Source organism: Schistocerca serialis, chromosome 4, assembly GCF_023864345.2.
Source record: "Schistocerca serialis cubense isolate TAMUIC-IGC-003099 chromosome 4, iqSchSeri2.2, whole genome shotgun sequence".
Classification (NCBI taxonomy): domain Eukaryota; kingdom Metazoa; phylum Arthropoda; class Insecta; order Orthoptera; family Acrididae; genus Schistocerca; species Schistocerca serialis.
This window is the reverse complement of record NC_064641.1, coordinates 64434925-64460472: the sequence shown is the minus strand read 5'-3', so window position 1 is coordinate 64460472 and position 25548 is coordinate 64434925. Positions and strand designations below refer to the sequence as shown.

At 39.5% G+C, this 25548-nt stretch overlaps 1 protein-coding gene across 1 annotated transcript in view; it reads right to left on the bottom strand.

Moving 5' to 3' along the window:
- The window catches only part of LOC126473983 (uncharacterized), a 243021-nt gene that overhangs the window by 147638 nt on the left and 69835 nt on the right, over positions 1 to 25548 (bottom strand). The window contains exon 6 of the mRNA XM_050101371.1: positions 20878 to 23955. Within this exon, the coding sequence (XP_049957328.1) occupies positions 20878 to 23955 (3078 nt within the window). The remainder of the gene's footprint in view (positions 1 to 20877; positions 23956 to 25548) is intronic.

Below are 25548 nucleotides of genomic sequence, written 5' to 3'. Positions count from 1 at the left end.
TCTACGAGCTATGCACAACATCATAAGACCGAAGTTATTATCTAGGCAGCAAAAATAAGAATAAAGCAGACCATCATCAAGCCAATAGTGTGCTTTGCAAGTGAGACTTGGACCCTGACAAAGAAAACAGAGAAAAAACTCATCACTTTTGAAAATAAAGTACTGAGAAAAATATATGAACCAGTGAAAGAAAATGAACAGTGGGGAATAAGGAAAAACAGAGAACTCAGACAATTATACAAACCGCCTGACGTAGCGAGTGTGAAAATTAAGAGACTAAGATGGTATGGACATGTGAGGAGGAGAGGGGAGAACAAGGTAATAAAGGTTGTAATGGATGGAGAAGCTGAAGGAAAGAGGCCACTGGGGCAGCTGAAAATGAGACGCATGGGAGACATGCAGATACTGGGTCTGGGAGACAGGAAAGTGTGGAAGGTTGGACTGAGTGAGCCCAAGGACAAGTTGCAGTTTGTGTGGTCAGTATAAGTAGTGTTGCTACAAGGCCGGGTAGGGCATAGAAGAGGCATGAACAGCTTCAGATGTAGTGTATGATGAACACGGTAATGCACATATTTGGGTGAGATGGCATTACAACTACCTAACAGAGTTTAAAAGGGGCCTCATTGTGGGTCTTCATTTGGCCAGCTGGTTGAAACTTACAACAACCAGATTTGTGAAGCATTTCGATGTGACAGTGGCTGATGTAGGAATTGATAGGAACGTGAGGGCAGGCATACTTGTCGTCAACATTCTGGTTACCTTGTCTGACCATCACAAGGGATGGGTGTCATATAGCGAACCACACTTACTGTAGCCCCTTCACATATCTACCTGCCATCCGAGGAAAAGTAATGGACTCTCAAAACAGTCTTTCTCATCTTGTACCATTGATCGAAGACTAGCAGCAGCCACACAAAGTACCTATAATCTCATTACAGGCTGCTGTTAACATCACAACACAAATGGCTGCGGTTGGACGGGTACTACGAGCAGGAAGCATCAAGCACTGATGAATGACATCACGTTGTGATCAGTGATGAATAGCAGTTCTGTGCTATCACTGTTGGGGAGTATGGTGGAGATCTGAGGAAAAGTCCTATTCTTTCAATGTTTTGGAGAGGCAAAGCGATGTTACTCCTGGCATCATGGTGAGGAGAGCCACCAGAATTAATTTCAGGTCATAGCTGCTAATGATTAAGGGAACTCTCATGACATGAGTGACACAATGGTATATCACAATTCTTTGTCCTCACGTATTACCACTCGTGCAATCACATTGCTGTACCATTTGTCAACAGAATATCACTTGTTCACACTTGGTACATGTCTCTATGAACTGTCTCTGTGACATTAAAATACTTCTGTGCCCAGCGAGATACCTGTATCTATCCCTGATAGAACGTGTGGGACCAGTGTGAACATCAATTCCATTCCAGAACCAGCATTTCACGGACCAGTTCATCAGTTGTGGCTCAGTTTGCCTCAGTAAGGGGCCCCCATCCTAACCAAATCAGTGCATGCATCTATGTAAGAATGGTTCATTCTCACACTGGTAAATGGGACCATATTGCCAAGTTCTTTCTTTGTATATTTGTCTCGATATTGTTATAACTGAAATAACTAGTACCCACAAAATTTCATTTCATTTCCTCCTCCACTTCTGCATGCTTCACTTTCTTTGTCAGGCAATGTGTATTGGAACAAAAATTCTGACTCTTACACCAAACTTTTGTGATTCCATCATTAAGGAATCATTGGACAACCAACTGCCTGAAGACCTTATCAGCAGGACACCACATGGAATCCTTTAATTGGGGAACTTGAGGCTTTGCATTGCCAACTTTCTGTTGCAATTTCACAGAGTAAAAATGATTCATTTTATACTGGTAAGGCAGGCACACATTCACTACAGATGATGCCTTAGAGAGAGAGAGAGAGAGAGAGAGAGAGAGAGAGAGAGAGAGAGAGAGAGGGAGAGAGAGAGAGAGATTCACAGACTTGTAGAGCAAAAAGGGCATGTGCTGAAGCAATAAGTTGACACTAACTTATGATTATGCCCCAGATATCCCCCATGGGTATTCCCATACACTCGCACCTGTCCAAGGAGGTGTTCTGGTGTTCCATGTTTCTTCCTCACATTTGGATGCTATACTGCACTCATCTCTGCAATGAGTAACAAATCCTTTCAAATACCCCAGGACCATCTTGCTAAGCTTGACTAGGCTGTATGATTCACTGCTCCACTTCTTCGATCTTTCATAAGACACCAGACAGAAACATCTAAATGATTTGACATCAGATAACCTTAGAGGCCAAGATACAAGCCCTGCTCAATCTATCCATCTTGAACCATACAGGCACATTAGACATTGTCTCACATCAGCAGTAAAATGTGCTGGTCCCTCACCATCTATGTACCAAATTCTACAAGAACATTCTCAAACAAAATTGGACAATAATGCTGCAGGAAATAATGTATCCCTGTTTATGAACCTTTCTTGTAAGATGAGATGGTCACCTAGTGCGTCTAAGTACACGTTCGTTAACAAATGTTGATATGGTGTAAAGTATGTGAGGTTATGTCAAATTTGAGGCCAATTCCATGGAGACTTAATCGAAATGTTTGCATTTTGGATAAATTTGTAATAATTATGACACTTTTTCAAACTAACATCAGTGGCAAGTCATGTTTCCATTGCAGTGATTGGGAGAAGAAGAGTAGGTCTTTGACAAGTCCGACATGGATAAATTTGCTTTGATCACGATTGATGGTGATGGTGGTGGTGGTGGTGGTGGTGGTGGTGGTGGTGGTGGTGGTGATGATGATAACGGTGATGTTTGGTTTGTGGGGCGCTCAACTGAGCAGTCATCAGCGCCTGTACAAAGTCTCAATTTTCACACAGTCCAATTTAGCCTCTGTCACAAATGATGATGATGATGATGATGAGGACAACACAAACACCTAGTCCCTGGGCAGAGAAAATCCCCAACCCATGCGGGAATCGAACCCGGGACCCGTGATCTAGAGGCAGCAATGCTAGCCACTTGACATCCTCTACTTTCTTTTTTACCTTTTGTTTCAAGAAGACATTTAAAGAACTAAGAACTGATCACGAGGAGCCGATGCTGCAGTGGCCGAGAACTTGCGCTACGTCGCTACGTTTTTGTTTATTACTGCTTGTGTGTATGCTTGACTGCTGTCATGCTGTCCACTTTCAGTGAGCATCAGTTTCCATTTATGATGTTATGAATGTTTATTTGTATCGGGGTGAGTAGTTTACGAAGTAGTGACACATTTATTTATTTGTTTATTTATTTAATTGGTGAAGTTAAGCACCTGATCAGTGGACGTAAATTACCATCTAATCAACAGGTTTTGTTGGTCTTGGTGTACAACATACACAAAGTGAAATCTACTATCAGTGAAAGTGATAATTCAGTTGCACATGAATGTGTAATATTTTGGAAGAAGGCTAGGAATCCACAAGAACTGTATCTCACTGTACAAAGAAACTTACAGATTTATGTTCAGCTGGGTAATAAAATAATAATTGATCAACAATGAGAGAAATCAGGATTTGCAGAAGATTAAAAAGCACAAAAATTTGACACTATTTCCACACATTACTAAACAGTGAAAAGACAGTTCTGTAGAAAACAACACTAGATCAAGAATTTTACAGAAGAATAAAGACATGAGAAGGAAGATAAGAGAAGAAACACCTAAGAAAATGGCAAAGCAAACAAAGAAGAAAAATGGGATAAATAAAAATGAATAAGAGCAGGAGAGAAAGAAGGATAAAAGAATTCTCAATGCAACTGGTGGCTGGAAACAAAAATAAGATTGAGGTAAGAGCAAGAGCCGAAGAATTTTTACGGAGCAGCAGAAAACAAATGTAGATAGGAAATAACTACAATTAAGTTAGAGTGCAATGAAAAACATACAATATACTACACCAGGTAGAGCTACCTAGTTTTGGTCTCTGCACTATCGAATGAAGTCAATAATGTTAGTGAACAGTTTAATGAGGAAAATACACAATTAGTGGCACAAGTCAATACTACTTAATGCAGATTAAAAGAAACAGCAGCTGGGATGGCAAACAAAATTAATGGATGTGCATAAACAGGTTCAGAAAAAATGTGCCATAGCCAGCAAAAAAATGTATCCATCTTGACCAGTCTACAGGATGTTACAGATCATTTGAACCAAAATATAATCTGCATGTAAACAATTTGCTACCAAATTAATGAAATGAGCATGAAATAAAAAGGTCATATAAAACTGCTTGGATGGCGAACCCCTAAGCAGAAGGGAGATACTGACAAAATGAGTAGTTATCAGCAATTCAGACAAGTGTTCCTAGTGCAGTGCTGGCCACAGCAGAAAGAAATAGAAATACAAACTGTGTTAGTTAATGTGACTACCATAAAAATGATGCACTGTTAAAGAAGTAGTAGAACGAGAATGATTTTAGGATAGACCCATACGTCAACCGCTGAGGACAAGATTTTATCATCCGTTCAACTGCTGAGGATGAGATTTTATCATCCGTTCAATTGCTGAGGATGGGATTTTATAATCGGTCAGCCACTGGGGACGAGATTTAACCATTCGGTCAGCTGCTGAGGAAGATATTTTATCATCCACAATTTTATAAAAGTTGCCATGAGTAGTGCTGAGGCTTGTAGGTAATATAATAGTCACAGTGGAAGTGCTTTGAAATGTTTTGGATGAGATACGTGAAAGGATGGAGAAAGGGTAATATGGTCAAATATATAATGAAACAAGCTTGATATAGCCTCTTAAGAGACAAGTATGAAGGAAAGCAATGTTTCAGTTTTTGGGTAGGTAGCAGTAATCAGCAACCACAGTACTTAGTATGTTCATAGGATTTAGTCTAATTGTGTGTTTTATCAGTATTAAGGTAATATGTCTTGTATTAATAGTGTACAATATTTTAATAACTTTTAACCGAAGTTATAGTGTCCCAGAACTTCAGACTATCAGATGAGACAGCTTAGATATTTTTAATTTGGCCACAAGCTTCACTGATCCTATCTAACAATGGAAAATGCCTAGGTGTTATGCCTGTTTTGTGTACATGCCAGAGCAAATGGTCACTATCCACAAACAGTTAGAAAATGCTCAACCACAATCAACAAGCCTCACACTGCTGTCTTGGGCTGCACCAGGAATGAGACCTCTTGGGTGAAAGCTGCTGGACCCTTTGTGCATTTACTGTAGCCCCTGACACCACTGCAGCTTTCAATGCATCTGAGCTGGCTCATTCACTCTCACCCAATGGCGAATTGCAATCAGTGGCAAGATCACAGATCTGCAGGTGGTGATTGAATTTGAGTAAATAAACCAAGACGACAATAGGAATCACTTCCCCTCATGGGACTGGGGCCATGTTTCCAGCAAGGTTTGGACACATACACAGAGTGGGATCAATCATTATTGGGAGATCATCTACTAGGCAGGTTAGGGAGCGCTTCTGGGAAATGCAGCCAGACTGGGAAGGAAGTCTACAGCAGACTCAGCATACTTAAGAGGAGGTCTCATCTAGGATACGGAAGACGGTCTGCAGGCAGAGACTGAACATACTGATTGGTTGGTTGGTTTAAAAGAGGGGGGGAGGGGGGGGGAGACCAAACTGCTATGTCATCGGTCGCTCATTCCGATTAAAATAACTCCACAAGGGTGGGAGTACAATAATCGGGACATATAAACCACAGCTGGAAGAAAGGAGAAAACTACAAGGAGGACAGAAGGGCAAGAAATACTGAAATGGACAAAATCGGACAAGAAAACCACAGAGAGACGCAAGAAACATGTAGAAGAGATCAAAACAAGAGAACAGATTACCATGGCTGACCATGAGAATAAAAAAGGAGAAGCCAGCCACTCTGCAACACATTAAAACCTCCACCCTATAAGCCCTAGGGTGGAGGACACAGAGGGACAAAGGGCAGACGCTGAAAATCAGATCAAACGACAAAACCCACACTCATGAATAAAATGTAAAACTAAAGCTGCTGTTGAGGCATTGTCACCCAACATCGAAGGTAGGGTGCTTGTTGTTGTTGTTGTTGTTGTTGTTGTGGTCTTCAGTCCTGAGACTGGTATGATGCAGCTCTCCATCCTACCCCATCCGGTGCAAGTTTCTTCATCTCCCACTGCCTACTGCAACCAACATCCTTCTGAATCTGCTTAGTGTATTCATCTCTTGGTATCCCTCTACGATTTTCACCCTCCACGCTGCCCTCCAATGCTAAATTTGTGATCCCTTGATGCCTCAGAACATGTCCTACCAACCAGTCCCTTCTTCTAGTCAAGTTGTGCCACAAATTCCTCTTCTCCCCAATTCTATTCAATACCTCCTCATTAGTTATGTGATCTACCCATTTAATCTTCAGCATTCTTCTGTAGCACCACATTTCGAAAGTTTCTATTCTCTTCTTGTCCAAACTATTTATCGTCCATGTTTCACTTCCATACATGGCTACACTCCATACAAATACTTTCAGAAATGACTTCCTGACACTTAAATCTATACTCGATGTTAACAAATTTCTCTTCTTCAGAAACGCTTTCCCTGCCATTGCCAGTCTACATTTTATATCTTCTCTACTTCGACCATCATCAGTTATTTTGCTCCCCAAATAGCAAAACTCCTTTACTACTTTAAGTGTCTCATTTCCTAATCTAATTTCCTCAGCATCAACCGATTTAATTCGACTACATTCCATTATCCTCGTTTTGCTTTTGTTGATGTATCCTCCTTTCAAGACACTGTCCATTCCATTCAACTGCTCTTCCAAGTCCTTTGCTGCCTCTGACAGAATTACAATGTCATCGGCGAACCTCAAAGTTTTTATTTCTTCTCCATGGATTTCAATACCTACTCCGAATTTTTCTTTTGTTTCCTTTACTGCTTGCTCAATATAGAGATTGAATAACATTGGGGAGAGGCTACAACCCTGTCTCACTCCCTTCCCAACCACTGCTTCCCTTTCATGCCCCTCGACTCTTATAATTACCATCTGGTTTCTGTACAAATTGTAAATAGCCTTTCGCTCCCTCTATTTTACCCCTGCCACCTTTAGAATTCCAGTCAACATTGTCAAAAGCTTTCTCTAAGTCTACAAATGCTAGAAACGTAGGTTTGCCTTTCCTTAATCTTTCTTCTAAGATAAGTCGTAAGGTCAGTAGTGCCTCACGTGTTCCAATATTTCTACGGAATCCAAACTGATCTACCCCAATGTCGGCTTCTACCAGTTTTTCCATTCGTCTATAAAGAATTCACGTTAGTATTTTTGCAGCTGTGACTTATTAAACTGATAGTTCGGTAATTTTCACATCTGTCAACACCTGCTTTCTTTGGGATTGGAATTATTATATTCTTCTTGAGGGTACTTCGCCTGTCTCATACATCTTCCTCACCAGATGGTAGAGTTTTGTCAGGACTGACTCTCCCAAGGCCGTCAGTAGTTCTAATGGAATGTCGTCTACTCCCGGGGCCTTGTTTCGGCTCAGGTCTTTCTGTGATCTGTCAAACCCTTCATGCAGTATCATATCTCCCATTTCATCTTCATCTACATTCTCTTCCATTTCTATAATATTGTCCTCAAGTACATTGCCCTTGTATAGACCCTCTATATACTCCTTCCATCTTTCTGCTTTCTCTCCTTTGGTTAGAACTGTGTTTCCATCTGATCTCTTGATATTCATACAAGTGGTTCTCTTTTCTCCAAAGGTCTCTTTAATTTTCCTGTAGGCAGTATCTATCTTACCCCTAGTGAGATAAGCCTCTACATCCTTACATTTGTCCTCTAGCCATCCCTGCTTAGCCATTTTGCACTTCCTGTCGATCTCATTTTTGAGACGTTTTTGCCTGCTTCATTTACTGCATTTTTATACTTTCTCCTTTCATCAATTAAATTCAATATATCTTCTGTTACCCATGGATTTCTACTAGCCCTCGTCTTTTTACCTACTTGATCCTCTGCTGCCTTCACTACTTCATCCCTCAGAGCTACCCATTCTTCTTCTACTGTACTTCTTTCCCCCACTGCTGTCAATTGTTCCCTTATGCTCTCCCTGAAACTCTGTATAACCTCTGGTTCTTTCAGTTTATCCAGGTCCCATCTCCTTAAATTCCCATCTTTTTGCAGTTTCTTCAATTTTAATCTGCAGTTCATAACCAATAGATTGTGGTCAGAGTCCACATCTGCCCCTGGAACTGTCTTACAATTTAAAACCTGGTTCCTAAATCTGTGTCTTACCATTATATAATCTATCTGATACCTTTTAGTATCTCTGGGATTCTTCCATGTATACAACCTTATTTTATGATTCTTGAACCAAGTGTTAGCTATGATTAAGTTATGCTCTGTGCAAAATTCTACCAGACGGCTTCCTCTTTCATTTCTTCCCCCCCAATCCATATTCACCTACTATGTTTTCTTCTCTCCCTTTTCCTACACTCGAATTCCAGTCACCAATGACTATTAAATTTTCGTCTCCCTTTACTATCTGAATAATTTCTTTTATCTCATCATACATTTCATCAATTTCTTCGTCATCTGCAGAGCTAGTTGGCATATAAACTTGTACTACTGTAGGGTGTACTACTGTAGGGTGCTAGGAAAGTTAAACGTACGTCGCCGAGTGGCGGGTCAGTCCAGCAAGGGGTGGACGACCGTCATTTGTGAGGCACAGTGACGCTGTGGTGGGGCCCTCGCAATGGAGAAGGTGACCATGCATTAGCCACATACGGCCAATGCGGAGCCAGCAGAGGACAACTGATTCCCTGTGAGAGGACCGCATGAAAGACTTCCACACATTCGTAATCTCTTTAGCGACATGCAGTTTGTTGTGCATACTGTATGTCATTCCATCTCGCAATGCCGAAAGACCCTGTAGCATAAGATAGAACACAGGTCAGTTTCGGAGATACCCATGTTCAGAAGCGGTTCCCACATAGCCTGTTTGGCCAGCCTGTCGGCAAGTTCGTTGCCTGGAATTCCGACGTGTCCTGGGGTTCACACAAACACCACTGAACGACGGAACGGTTCCAGGGCATAAATGGACTCCTGAATGGACGCTATCAAAGGATGGTGAGGGTAGCACTGGTCGATAGCTTGTAGGCTCCTCAAAGAGTAAGTACACATGAGAAATGACTCAGCAGAGCATGAGTGGATGTGCTCAAGAGCACGAGATATGGCCACCAGCTCTGCAGTGAAAACACTGCACCCATCTGGCAAGGAGTGCTGGTCCACATGTCCTGCATGAACATATGTAAAGCTGACCATCAGCCATTAAGCCATCGGTGTAAACCACTTCATTGCCCCAGTACACGTCGAGAATCGAGAGGAAGTGATAGCAGCAAGCCACAGGGTTAATGGAGTCCTTAGGGCAATGCGAAAGGTCCAGGAGAATCTGTGGCCTAGGTATGGAGGTGTACATGAATGGACCTCAAGGAGAGGTGGTAACGGGAAGGACACCGTTCAGACAGAAGGGACCGGATGTGAACCGCAATAGTAAACCGTGACCTAGGCCGACGATGCGGGAGATGAACCGCCGTGGTTGGGAAAAGACGATAGTAATTCAGATGCACAGGAGAACTACGAATGTGTGCAACATCACTGGCGAGCAGCTGTGTACGCCTAACCTTCAATGGAGGGACTCTGGCCTCCATCAGGACACTGGGCACCGGACTCGTTCCAGAAGTTCCCGTCGCTAGGCGTATGCCACAGTGGTGCAATGGGTCAGGTAAACGCAACACTGAGGGCACCACCGAATCGTAAACCAGACCCTCATAGTCCAGGTGGGATTGAACAAGGGCTCTGTAGAGCTGCAGCAGCGTAGAGCTTGTCAGAAAACTTTACAAACCTTCAGTCAGCTACTGTCTCTCTTCAGTGTCATTTGGCCCATTCCATATGTGCAGCCTTAAGTTCCACGGGTGAGTAATGGCCTTTTGCAAGGTACTCAACTCCAAGTATCAACTGCATGCACTTCTCTCTGTAATGTTTTCCCATACACTGTTTGAGTTGGAGTTCCATTCACTGAAATCAGCAATTTTTGTCATGTCTGAAAACAATTTCCATTGACAAGGCATAATGTGTGTCTGCACTTCCTGTCAGTTAGGATCTTTTTGTAACTGCTGCTCTTTGGCTGCATGCAGGGTGATGAGTGGTACACCAGTCCACTTTGACACTTCAACACATCAGGCAATTTCATTTTCAAACTGGTCATGGTCACTTCCATACCCAACAGTTCCTTTCTGCCACTCTGTCATATCTGCATGTTAAGCACTGATTACATACGAGTGACTGCCCCCCCCCCCCCCCTTACACACACACACACACCATTTCACTGCCATGGCTTACATCCGCAGTGAAGGATCACATGGCAGCCTAATACCAGATCTATACCATCTATAGCACTCCAAAGTGACCAGTGTGATTTTTTAAGGTGGTGACTTAATGCTTTCTCCGGTGAGCTTATTACCTCCTACAGAGTGAACCTCATGTAAAGACTACGAAAGTAAATTAGAAAAATGTTGGCCTGCACAGAGGAGTGTCACAAATCTTTTTTTTCCTACACACCATCTACCAATGATACAGTGAAGCAGCTGGAAGGAAGCAATATTATACAACATGAGCCTCTTACTGCACACCATACAGTGGCCTGCGTGGACATAAAAACTCACCACAATGAGTAAGAGTACAGTGGTGATATAATGGCTTGGATTTTGAGGTGGGTGTGGTCAAATGTATCCTCACAATGCAGGTGGACATCAAAATTGATAGGTTCTCACACACAGAACAACGGGAGATGGAAGTGAGATGGTACTGACTTAGAGACTGGAATGAATGGATAAAGATAATAACCATTTAATAAATTTAGAAAAGTTGTAAACACAGCTAAACCTAAGAGAAAAGCTACACAAATGTTTCAACAAGTTGATTCTGGAATTACTGATCTCTTCTGAAGCTTCCCAGCATATCGAAACTGCGTACCACACCAAGACTCAAATTCAGGAACTTTGCCTTTCGCAGGCAAGTGTTTACTAATTGTACTGCCTCAGCATGACACACAACCCATTCTCACAGACTTACTTCCACCAGTACATCATCTCCTACCTTCCAAATTTTACAGAAGTTCTGCATTGCTTGTGGGATGAGCACTCCTGGAGGAAAGAATATTGCAGTGAAATGCATTAGCCACAGCCTTAGGAATTATTTCCAGAATGAATTTTCACTTCAGAGCAGAGAGTGCTCTGATATGACATTTCCTGGCAATTAAAACCATTTGCCTGACTGTGGCTCAAACCCCGACCTTTGCCTTTTGTGGGAAAGTGTTCCAACAACTGAGCTACCCAAGCATAATTCACAACCCATCCTCACAGCTTTACTTCTGCTAATAACTCATCTTCTACCTTCTAAACTTCACAAAAGTTCCCCATAATTTGTGGAGCTAGCACTCCCAAAAGAAAGGCTATTGCAGAGATGTGGCTTAACCACATGCTGACCTGTTGTTTCCAGAATGAATTTTCACTCTGCAGTGGAGTGTGTGCTAATACGAAACTTCGTGCCAGATTAATACTGTGTGTCAGACCGGGACTCAAACCGGGTACCTTAGCTTTTCGCGTGCACATGCTCTACCAACACCGTTATCCAAGTAACTGTGCACAGGTTGCTCAGTTTGTAGACAAAGGTCCTGGGTTTGACTCATATGTGGAAGCATTCGGGGTCTGATGAACTGAGTCCATACATGACTAAGACAAATTGGACACAACAACTGACAATATCAAAAGCGCTAATTTCTGGTGAAGCTAAGAGTAAAATCAAACAGAAGTGTAAAAATTACAGTATCATCTGAGTGAGATTAAGGAAGGAAAATAGAACAACATAACTGACTCACAACTCTATATAGAACAACACAGCTAAGTAATGACAAAACAATAATTTACATATGGACCCTGACAAATTCCTCTCTACTAGTTCCACTGCTTTTGTCTGGGTTTTTTTGAATGCCTTTTCTAATTTGTTGCATCCATGGTATATTCGTTAATTTTCCAATATAAGCCATAATATTATGTATAAGCACTAATAATATAAATTTGTAGTACAAATGCTGGAGTGGAAGTGGTGTAGCTTTAAGATAGGTCTGATGACAATATTTTCATAAAGAAAAATTTTTGAAATGGTGACACTGTTTCAAGGACGTAGTGATCACAATCCTGTTGGTAATAAAAAAATTCTGTCTTAGACTGCAAAGTATTTTTATTACAAGTGGACAGTTTATACGTCAACAAAAAAACCTTTTCCTACCGTTGAGGCAAATATAATGCCGCTCGTTCTGAATTAGCAAGCTGATCAAAGATGGGTCTGGTTGAGTAGTCCAGTGGGCTGACATCAGATGTCAATGTCGCTGGCCCGGGGCGCTAAGTATGGGAGCCAGAATTGACAAATTGTGCACTGGACCAGAGCACCCTGAGGAATTCAAAAATATTTCCATCAAAGACTGTACCTCATGATATCTTTTATTGAGAGGAATACCAGTGATTCTGCTGATGACCTTCTCTACAGAATCGTCCTGGTTCCACCTCTATTGTCACGTTACCACACAAACCACATGATTATGGTCAATGGAGAATAATCATTAGGGTAAACGCAGAATCCTTGAGCTGTGCTTGAAACACCATTGCATTGTCACAAAAGTGGAGTGTGAGCAGCAATACCCAGACGGCACATTTCTGAATCTTTATTTTTTGATGAAACCCTGAACAGTGAATGTTATTAATTAATGACCTACAATTTCAGGTAATGGAAGATGAAATCACCTCTCAGGGTTTCAACAAGATGGCACAACTGTGCACACAGCCAACAACACTATGCACCTTCTGGAAGACTTTTTTGGGGAACATGTCATCTCAAAAACCTATGGCACTTTTGCTCAATGGGCCTAACTCCAATACACTTTTTTCTTTTGGGTACAGCAAAATTTATAGCAATTAAAAACTGAAATAAGTGTGTTTGTGAGAAGCATATCACAATCAGGTCTGCAGAAAATGTTTTCCAACAAAATTAATGTTTTCCAACAAAATTAAGCAGATTCAAACTCATATAGCTGCCTGTAGATGTCGTTTCCAACATTCGTTGTAAATGGACAGTAAGTTCTGATCAACCTGTATTAGGTTAAGTAATAAAGAAAGTGGACAGTTTCAAGTACTCGGGGAGCATAATAGAAGACAGTGGGAGAAATGATAAGGAGAATATTTGAAAGGGGAAGGCAAACCCATGGCTTCCTGCACAGTGTACAAAGCCTGGCCTAGAGAAAAAAATGTGCCACCAGAAAGTATACACATGTTATACCGAGCTTATTACGCTCCAGTACACACGTATGCATCAGGAATGTGGGAAATGAAGGAAAGACAGCTAAGTAGAACACTGGCTTGTGAGATGAAATTTCAAGGAATCACAATAGGACTTACTAGAACACCAACAGTAAGGAATGAGACAGTGAGAGAAATAGTGAAAGAGAAGCCCATGCAAAAGACCAGATTAAGACAGTATGGGCATATTAAAAGACTTGGGAGTTGGCAGAATATCAAGGCAGGTCCATGAGATGACAAATGCAGGCAAGAAACCTGAGGAAAATTGAGAGATCGATGGATTGTGGAAGTGAGAGAATGAGAGGAGAAGACTGGATCAGAGTGGAGAAAGAAGTGTGGTGGGAGGATAGGAAAAGATGGAGACGCTTTTCAGTGAAGACGGCATGTGAACGAACCCCAGCCAGTACACATTGAAACAGCTGTCGGACAACAAGTATTCAAGTGCAAGCAACTAAACTTTGTATTTGTGTGTGGTCGCTGAAATGTTGCTAGCCGTGGCTGATCAAATTAAGAAGTAACACAGTGTTTGTGATTTGCTGAAATGTCACTAGCCATGGCTAATCAGATTAAGAAGTCACCCAATGTATGTGATTCAAAGAGGGGACCGAGCAATCTGGCTTGCTAGCAAACTGAGACAGAGAGAGAGAGAGAGAGAGAGAGAGAGAGAGAGAGAGGGAGAGAGAGTAGCATATAGTTCATGGGATTTAACTGTGAATTTTGTAGTGTCGAATGATAAGTTGCAGACTTGTGAATGTAAAAACAGAAGACTTGGAAAGTCTGAAAGGTAAAATTATAGACCTCAAATAAGAATAGAAGGGCATGTGAATAATGTTGAATGGAAAATAGGAGATGCAATCAAGACATATAAGGTAGCACATGAGGAGCATGTTGAAATTTGAGCATCATTCTTGATGCTCCGATTGCAGGATTACAGATTTCGGAGTAAGACATTTAATGAATTCATTAAAATTAAAGGCATGAATTATGATTTGAAAGAACAAATAAGAGAGGAAAATGAAGACAGGATAAATGAGACTGCTGATTTCAAAGAGCCAAAAAGCAGAATTTTTGTGCAGCAGGCAGGTTCGGCACATGCTTTTGCAAATACCAGAACCTAGGCGTAGAACTGTTCTCAGGTGAAGGAAAGCTCCACACATCACAGACTTCTAGGCATCATGTGAAGACCGATTCATGATAGGAATGGCTGATGGCAAAAAAATAATAATTGTCAAAATTAATTTAGAAGGCACAGCTCGCACGCCAACAAATTCAAAATCAGGACCATAACAGAATGATGCCGATGCTAACGAAATAGTTAATATGTATGGGAGACAAGAAAAATGTTGCAGTAGAGTTGAATATTGTGGCTGTATGTTTAGAAGAATATTGCCCTAGTGATATGAGGACATACGTTGTTGTGGGCAACAGGACATGATGTTAGACAACGATATAAGCAATGAATGAATGTCCCAAACAGAAGCAGAGTATAAAAAAATTGACTGGATACCATTTGCCACTGTAATTACAAAAAAATTATAAGACCACAGGCATGTGAAAGAGAGAAATTTGTGGGGAGTATCAATGTCCCATCCTCCTAATGTTAATTTTAACATATTTATACCCATTCTCTCAGGATATATCCAACGTAATAAAACAAAACTTTGCCTGGAGTCATATGTTACATGTTAAATGATCTACTTTCAAATATCTAACTCTGTTAGGAATCAAGATATGAATTTTTTAATGAAGGTCTTAAAAATATTTAATTTTTAAAAAAAATTGTTTTTTTATGATCAAACTCCAAATGCTATCTCTACCACTGTAATCTACATAAACATAATACCACTGTCAATAAGAAGTAAAAATTTCAGAGCTTTGGCTTAAGTAGTTTCTCAGATAATGGGAAACATTTGGAAAAAAAATTGTTTTTCAGAAACAGCATTTGAAAGTTGAAGTAAAGGAAAGCTCACTATTGAATGAAGAGACAACCTAAAACTCTCCATATTTGCAATCTTTATCTTATTGAGGATCAACCAGATGCAATCTCTTTCTCCGTCTGAGGGTTCTTGTTGCTTCAATTGTATTTTGACCATAATTTCTGTCTTGGAGAGTCAGTGTCTATCCAGTTCTTGTAGGACTGCTTGTGTGCTATAGCCAGGCTTAATTCCAAATTGCTTCAGAACCTTTATTTTTTCTGCATTTACATCACTGAAGGTGATTACAGCATCACTGACACCAGTCTTCAGTGTTTTCAAGGTCACAAATATATTTTTGTGCACCCTGGTCCGTAAAACATTGTCAAAAGACACATTTACATTTCGAGCTTTTACTTCAGAAGACAATGAAATGCTAGATCTCTATTTACTGGCTTTATTACTGCTCCAACAGTTTCAGGGACGATGGCTCTAAGGTATATTCGGTTTCTGCAGCCTCAGCTTTGCAGTATTCACACCAGTCAATTGAACATAAGCTGTGCAGTGGCTTCTCATCACTTGATGTCTTGTAAAAACATTGCACATACTGCTTTTCTCATTCCTTCCAAGTTCTTTGTATTCTTTCTGATTGCTTGGCCATGGTATTCACTTAGTTGGATGACTGTTTTGTCAGTCAAACTTCCTCTAATGAGTTCGTCATTTTCAATCTTTTTGCTGGAAAAGTTCTGCCAGTGGCATGATGGTCTGAGCTGCCAGAGACAGTGGTCATGTGTGTGTGATGTGTGCTTGACTGTGTGCATGAATGTGTGTGTGGTTTCCCCGAATTTCCATTGTTTGATATTTGTCATAATTGTTATTTCATTTAAGTAAGTGATTTCAGAGTATACAAACACAAATCACAACAGATAATAGTAGAATACTGTAAAGAATAGTAATATTAAACATTTTGTATCTATCAATAAACTAGGTGATGTGTATTTCCCGGAAATAATTAAATTGTAAGTCTTAGATGCAACTCATTTAAGTTAGGGACAAATAGTCATTATCAATGGTAAGAGCAGGAGAAATTTTCTGGAAACAAATAGGCTCATGCTTAGTTTTTAATGATATCTTTTAAACTGATCAAATAACAGTAACTTACGATAAGAGAAATATAATAAATGATTGCTGAAACCGAACAACAAATGCAAACACAGTTGTTTTTCACATCAGCAGATGCCGCTTTGAAAGTGGCACACTTCAGTGTCAATAGCTTTAATTTTTTAGATTATAAGCTGTATTTGTCTTCATTTTCCATGTCTTTTTAGTAAAGGTAAGAGATGGGGAGGCAGAGCTGGAACAGAGGTATATAGGAACTGAGTGTGCAGAGTGTGTGAGTGTGTGTGTGTGTAAATCAGAGATTGCATGATTAGAATGTGTGTATTATTTGAATTTCAAAGTTTAGAAGAAGTTGCACAGACAGATTCTCGACAGCTGGAATGCCACAGTGTTGAACTTTGTCCAATTTGTGGTGGAAGCCCAAGTTTTACACTTAGTATAAAAGTTAGTGTGCAGTGGCACGGCACTCCAAATTATGCATGTGACATATTGCTTCAAACTCAGCAGAATTTTCATGCATGCGACATATTTTGTTGAATTTAGCAGAGTTTTCATGCAGTGGCAACAAGCTTAAGTAATTTACAGTGAACGCTTGGAACGCTGAATTTTATTGGTTCTTTGGTGACTGTCTTTGGCATAGTTTACAATGCTGAAATCTGTGGAATTATTTGGTGAAAAAGCTGCAGCTTAACTCTGAAAAGTAGCCTCACTCTCGTGCAATCTTATTCTGCAGTAGCTGTTCCTGTACCCATTCTCCGCAGCAGACTAGCAGTACTTACTGCTAAAATCCAGTCAGAACATCAAACTAATTCTCGAGTGTCACCAGGAGTTATTGATTACCCACTTCCTATACACTGACAGGAAATAATTCCGACACCAAAAAAATAATTAATGTAGAGTAATGAAATTTCAGGAATACATTTTTCTAGGTAACATATTTAAGTGAATAATGCTGCAAGTTCACAGGTTAATGTAAGCAAGAGGTCACTACAGGGATGGTTAATGTTATTGTGGATGATGATGGAGTTGTCGCTCCATGAGGTCTCATACATGATCAATTGGAGACAGGTCTGGTGATCGAGCAGGCCAAGGCAACCGGTCGACACAATGTAGAGCATGCTGGCTTACGACAGTAGTAAGTGGGTTAGTGTTATCCTGTTGGAGAACACTCCCTGTAATTCTGTTCACGAATGGGACACGATATGTCAAACCATCAGATTGACGTACAAATCTGCAGTCAGGGTGCACGGGATAACCGTGAGAGTGCTGCTATCGTCATACAAAATTACACTCCAGATCACAACTCCAGCTGAGGGTCAGTGCATCCAGGCCACAAACAGATTGGCCACTTTCCAACCAACACATGACACTGGCTTTCATCAGAAAACACAACAGATTCTACACTCCGCCCACCAACGAGTGCTCGCTTGACACCACAGAAGTCGCAAATTATGGTGGTTTGGTGTCAGTGCAATGCACGCTACATGACATCTGGCTCAGAGATATCCTTGAAGTAACATATTTGTAACAGTTGCTTGTGTCACTGTGGTGCCAACTGCTGTTCAAATTGCTACTCCACATGCAATATGATGCACCAGTCATACGCCGAACATGACGGTCTTCCCTTTCAGCAGTACTACATGCCCATCTGGAGCCTGGTCTTCTACGACTGTACCCTTCCCATGACCTCCACTGCCAATAATCATTTACAATGGTTACATTCCCGTCAAGTCTATCAGCAGTATCATAGCAGGGGCATCCATCTCCTCGTGGCCATATTACACAACCTCGTTCAAATTCAGTGAGCTGCTGATAATGGTGTCTTCTTCATCTTAAATGCATTTCTGATTAATATCACTTCACTACATCCATTCTCAAAGGTAACTAACGCTTGCAATCATTACAGGATGTATTTAAAGTAAACCCGATCTGCATCTTCATAGCGACACTACAAGAGCCACTCTTGTGCTACTGGCACTAAATCTGAGTAGATGTCATCTTTCAGATATAGAAACAAGCCTACCAACTCTCAGCCTGAAAATGTTAAGTGATGACAACACCTGCCGTGAAAGCCTTCATTCTATGATTTTCTTCCAGTTGTTTCTCATGGGCCTGTGCAGTATGTCTGCCATTTGCGCCTCCCAGGAGAGTGCAAAATGTTATCTGTAGTAAACTGCCACTGAGTTGATGGATTTCGGTGAGACTTTTGACAGAAGAAGAAACGAGTTCAAGACAAACTATATTTGTATTCCAATACGAGCAATCTTGTTTCTTTTTTCTCATTCTATGTACTTTGTGCCATTTCTTACTTACAAAGACACTATTTTTTCTACAAGGTTGAAACACGACTATAAGCTGAACAAAGTATACAGGATTCACAGGCAGACAGGATACACACTTACCTCACTTAGAATAGCAAGGAAATGTGATGACAGGAAAAACGTCTGACCACCAAATAAACATAATTTTCAAACCATGAATGTATGATTAGCATCATTAGCAGAGTCTGTCGCAGTTGGTAGACATGGCAAAGGAATAAAGCTCAAATTTAGTTGCTGTTGCTGTAAATTGTTGGGCACAGTAAACATTCAGGCACGTAATGAGAGTGGAAACATTAGATGGGAAAGAAGTAAATGAGAAACGATGTTATGAAACAATAGTTTGAAAGATGATGTTAGACGTGAGAAGAGCGGTCTGGAATAGGCAGGACCCACAAATTATGGCAATGGAATGAGATGCTAAGTGTGTCTTGCACTTGTGAGATGACCAAACAGCAATCGGATTTTTGTAACTTTTTTTATATTCAAGGTATTTGAAGTTCAAACCTCAAATATCAATTAGCTAAAGCAGTTAGATGCAATTCTCAAAAATTCTTGAGAAAATCGACTTTTACCAGTCGTCTTTAACTCACAACAGCTATCAAAAAATTTCGACATGCCACTTGGCTATTTGGTAGAATGCTCGCATGCAATATGAGTGACCTGGATTCAATTCTCAACCAATGCATTATTTTAAACAAAGGTGTAAGTTGGACTAGCATTTCATAAAGATGAAAATACAAAATTTGTGACAGGTAACTGCTGGATCGTTGGGTTGCGTCTTGTTTCAGTAATTATTTTCTCCTCTTTTTCCATTCATTTCGAACACCCATGTCATTTAAACATAAAATTCATCAAACTTATGCTAACTAACACATATCTGTCATTTATATGAAAAATTTACTGCTTCTTATTTCTAATTATGTATCACACACAAAATTCCATCTTTCATTGCTAATATAAATTCTTAATTACCAATTTTTTATAAAAGATTGTTTAGACTAAGAAAACATAACAAATAAATTTTTTTCGTATTTATGCATTTTACGCTTAATGGATGTACCTGCAGACCATGCACCTATGTTTAAAATTTTGCATCAGCCAAGAAACGTACCTGGGCCACTCGTGTTACAGGCAAGCAAAGTACCACAGAACAATGAGGCCAGCTGAAAAATGCTAATATTATTCAAGGATTAAAGTCACTCAGAAAATTTCAAAATCAATTTCCTCAAGAATTTTTGACAGATGCATTGAAGTGCTTTTGAAGTTTGATATTTGAGTCCTGAACATACCATAGATTAAATACATATACTTTTTAATAAGTTTTTTTACATGTCAGGATTTTACAGGTACCAGAAATTAAGCACAATGTAACTGGTCCGTAAAGCCTTTTACAAAAACCTGGTATGACTATCAGGCTTCAATGACAAATTACACAAAAGAGAAATATCTTCTCAACAATATCTTCCTCCATTAGTACAGTATGTACTGAACCAAAAGTTTTCGCAGATTACTACTATCTGATTGACTGAATAAATTTCAGAACAATGTTTCTCCACTTACCATCCCATGTTAATTCTAATACTGAGATTTTGGCAATTAGTTCAAACTACAGCAACAAAATACAGACAGACAGACGCAAATGAGAAATGATTCTGTACAATCTTTTGAAAGGTGACAGAGATTTTTGCCTCAATTTTGTAAAAAATCCAGTGCTCTCTTATTTAGATTTCAGTATGCAAAATTTGATATGGAATATGCACGTGCTAATTCTCCACAGCAGTAATGCATCTTATTGACAGGTTGGCCTTGTTTGCAGCTTATCCAAAGAATAACAAGAGCTCTGAATGCTGAAATAACACGTGTGTAGAATCACCTCTCTACAATACTGAAAACATTATAATCAACTTATCACTAACAACAACTCAATTTGTATGTTCCATGAACTGTTGGAAAATGTGACTCAGTCACAATGCACACACTGCAAATGACACTATTTGAACAGAATTCGCTGTTTTACAATTCACCAAGCTAATTTAAAGTGGTGGCAAATTTCAACACGCTTTAAAGTTAGCAATAAATTCATAACTACTTACTAATGTTCTGAGGATTACTCACCTCCAACCATTTAGGATTCCACTGACAAATTATGTTGATGACCTCATTTAAAAATGATTCACTTTCTGAACTGCCAGTCCCTCTGTTTACAGGTGGCAAGTTAGGTAGAGGAGCATCTTTTATCGACCCTACTGGCCTAAGGTGTGCACCGTCTTGTATCTCAAAAATTTTTACATGTGTCAAATTTCCGCTGAAAGATACACGTTTACTTTTTTGGGATGTTTTTAATAAAGTGCTCCCAATTTGTTTTAAACAAGATTTCTGAGGGGCAGTTTCATTTGTAGCTTTATTTGTTCTGGATACTCTAGCTATTCTTTTCTTCTTTGGAGTTTTTGTTGTCAACAAAGTTTCTGCATTTGCAGAAGTACTTGTACTAACAGCACTATTACTAGCACGAGTGCACTTCTGTGGTGAGTCTTGGAGAGGTGAAATTTGATCACAACCTTTTGGACCCGAAGATAATGATCTCAAGCGAGGTATACGAGGCAATGAACTTATCTTTTTCTCTGGTTCCTTATTAGATGATTTACTTTCTCTACGTTTTCCGCTCAGTTCCGTACTTGAAGTTTTACCCTCCACTATTGCCTGAACACTTTCTGGTATGGCAGAGGTGCTTGAGGATGCACCTGTTTTACTAGAATCACATAGTGATTCAGTCCGAGAAATATTTAACACATCATCCTTCACAAATTTCTTCACAGAGTTACTTTCTTCTTTACCTGATCTGGCAGATGAGATAGGAAGACTTTCAGTCAGAAATGCTCCTCTATTTCTTTCTGTAACTTTAACTCGTAGAGTTGCATTTCGTTTAACTTCTTTGGTGTCTTCATCTTTTTTCTTATTTTCTGCAATTTCCTTTAAGCGTTTCTTACGTGCTTCTGTAATTTCCTTCTTTTCATTTAGAGGAATGGCACTCGCATTTGAAGAACTGTTTCTCTTTTTCTTTGACAGCCTCTTCTGTTTTAAACTTGACTCCCTGTGTGGAGCAGAAGCACAAATATCCAAGCTAACTGCTTTCTGCTCCTTGGGCTTCATTTTGCTGGAAGGTGGTAATCTTTCACGAGATCTCACTTTCTTCATATGTGGTGCTTCAATTATTATGGGTTTCCTGGAAATTATTCCCTTTGATTTTTCACTGGCTGTTTCCTCATAATCTCTTTTGTCAGCAAGATCCTGAAAATTTTTGTTGGACACTACATCATTTTGTCCCTCATCTGGCAAATCAAGTAACATATTACTAGCATGCGCTTCATCACAAGGTTCTGTTTCAAACTTGTCACTTATACTAGGACCAGATTCTAGATGCGGTTTGGTATAAAATTCTCGTGTCACATCATCATCTTCCTCTTGTGCACGAGTCTCCTCAAATACGTCATCCTTTACTGAAGTTCCAACTAACTCAGTAACTTTATTTATCTCCTCAATATTTTTATCATGCTCTGATGGATGTATCGAGATCTTATCTTCTTTCTTAATCTCTAGCTCCTCATCACTTATGGAATCATGATATGTCTGTGAAAGTTTTCTGAACCAATTATCCCCATCCCCATCATCATCACTATCATCATCAATAGGAATCGTAATTCCACCAATGTCACAGTCTATAGCTTCCATATCATCCTGATGGGCATCAGTTGTGGTGCAAGAGATATCATTTTCTTCAAGTACTTCCTGTTTAACAAGTAATGGTTCATTAAACAGCTGAGAACTTGGAAACATTTCCTCATCATCACTTATAACAATTATGTCATCATCTAAAGTATAATTTAACATGCTTTCATCTGCATTAGCATTTTCATTAGCAGCATTTTCATTGATCTGGTGTTGTTTCACTTCTGCTTCAGATAGTTTTTCAACCTTAATCACCAAGTCTTTCAATTTTAGAGCACTTTGGTCCTTCTGACATGGAACTTTTTCCATATCTTGGCAGGCATTTGTCTCTCCATAGTCAGATTTACAAGACTTTTCAAATATTTCCTTCCTTTTTGCTAGAGGTTCAGTTCTGCTTAAAGAAGGTAATGTATGTTTCTCTTTACTACTACCACTTGAAACATTTGTGAGAGCAGTACTATTTGTCGAAGGCAGGTCTATGGATTTAGATTCAATTCTGCTCAAAGAAACTAATTTGTGTTTATCTTCACTGCTATCACTTGAAATGTTTGTATGAAAAGTACTGTTTGTCGAATGGACACCTATGGATTTTGAACTATTTGTTTCACTATTTGCCTTACTAAACGGTTCTTTAAAAACTTTTTCTGGTGCACAAATTTTACTAAGTGAGTGTTCTAAAATTTCTTTATGCTCTGAGCTTCTAATACTTCTGAGAGATGTATCTTCAACTGTGTCCTTCGCAAGAACAGAATCAATTTGAGAATTATTACCATCATCGTTCACAACATGAATGCCCCTGCTTTCAATAACACCGTCCACATTACCTTCATTTTCAGATTTCAAGTTAAAAGTAGAACCAGTTTGTGAACCTCTCTTATAAGTTCTGTCCGCACACTCTTCGCTGGATTTCACACAACTGTCAGTAATTTCTGACCTCTCACTTAAAAGATTACCATCTGAGATGACTGAGGTACTCACAGTACTGTCTGTTACACGATTTCCATCAGTGATATTTACAAGCATTTTATCAGTAGCACCGTGAATGAAGGCATCTGATTCCACCTGACGTGTAATGTCAGCAAGAGTTTCTTTCATACATGTAATATCTGTAACCTCTTTGATTATATCACAGCTCATTGCACTATTATTGTTATTAACATAGGGTTCTTCTTTTATAACACTACAATCAGACCTATACACGTCACTCGTAGCACTGTCTATCACTTGATTGTTTTCTGGACCACTTTTTCGGGGCACTTTGCTTGGCACATCATGAGAGATGTCACTGGGTCGCTTCCGGGTAATGCATTCACCTTGAGTTTCAGAAAGTAGCCGATTTTCTTCAACAGTGGCTCCTTGTCTCGGTACTTCTGTATTGCATTGTAGTGGTTTAACAGAGACAACTCCTTCATAATCATCCACATCTGTATCCGAGAGGACAATAATATTTTCTTCATTCTTGAGCTCCTAAGACATAAAGAAGAATTTCACAGATTAGTTATGACAGTTTCTCTGACTTTTCCAAAACTTCACTGCAAATGAAATGTAAATAGAAATAAATAAACAAAAATAAGCTGCATTACAATTGTGCAAAACAGGAAGGCAAACAATAAACTTCTTTAAAGAAATACTTCACATCTGCATGTATACAATTTTATCTGAATAAGAATTCTTTGAGAAAATAATTAAATAAAATTTGCTGGTACAGTATGAAAAAAACTGGAGGAGTAAGATGGTCTACAACAAGATGAGCACAAAGTCAACTCTTTATAAACACAAAAAATTCTAAAACTTTGTGACACAGCCATATTATAGAGCACTTATAAGTAAACATCTTCCATCAAGTGCAAGCCTCAGATGCACTGCAGAGCCTTTCAATGATGACCATGGTGTTAGCATACTTCATTCAAATTTCAATCCAATTTTTACAGCCCACGATTTTCCATTAACAGAATAGGCACAGGTTTCCAAACTGTGCATCTCAACACCCAGAGGTGTTGCAGCCTTACAGTGAGGGTGTTGCAGTGGTTTCATAAGAAAAAAAAACATGTGGTTTATCTTCTTTGTGTGTTCAGGAACAATGTGAGTGCTAGCAGATATACCTAGCAGCTGGCAAGGAAGTGTTGTTACTATGGCAGGCGAATCACAGTAAGTGGCTGATTTGTTTTTATTCCGTAATATTAATTCTGACAGTCAGTTTTGCTGTTTTGTCATTTTGTCAAAAATTATCATTTTTAACTGTTGTGTGTCCTCTGTAATTTGTGTTTCTTTGTCAGCATGGGTAAATCTTTAAATGTGAGTACACAAGTGATATTTCAAATTTATCATGCAGTTCTAAACACACAAATAGACGAAAATGCAGGAAGTATGATGATAGTTATTTGAATTCCAGTTTTACGTGTACAGCTGTTGGGAAAGAAGAATGACCATAATGTGTAATTTGTTCAAACTACCAGCTACTGGGAGTTAATAAAACGAAATGTCATGGAATATAATCATGGTAGTTTGGTAAACAAACCATGAGAATACTTTTCCCACAAGTTAAAAACGAAAGTATGTCACTAAACAAGTTATGTTTCCCACAAAGGCTCTTCTTCCATCTTACAAAGTTGCCTACCTTGTAGCAAAGAGCAAATACCCTCCTCACACCATTGCGGAAGACCTTATTTTACTACCTGCTCTGGACATGGTGTCTATTATGTAAGGTGAGTCAGCTGTCATGCTACAGGCTAGTGAGTCTTTGTTAGACAAACCTAACAGTCACTCAATACTCAATATGGCTGATGACATTAATGACCAGTTGGTTGAAAAACTCAAAGGTAATGGTGATTTTGTAATTCATCTGAATGAAGCTACAGACAACTACAATGATTCACATCAAATTTTTTACAAGCATTTTACATATGGCAAAAAACTTCACACAGATCTTATTTTCTGCGAGACAATAACTCTTGGAATAAAAGTACGTCATGTCCTTGAAGTGCTACTGCTACACTCCTTTATGCAAGGCAAAAATATTAACTGGGAAAATTGTGTATGTGTGTGTACAGTATGGCTGGC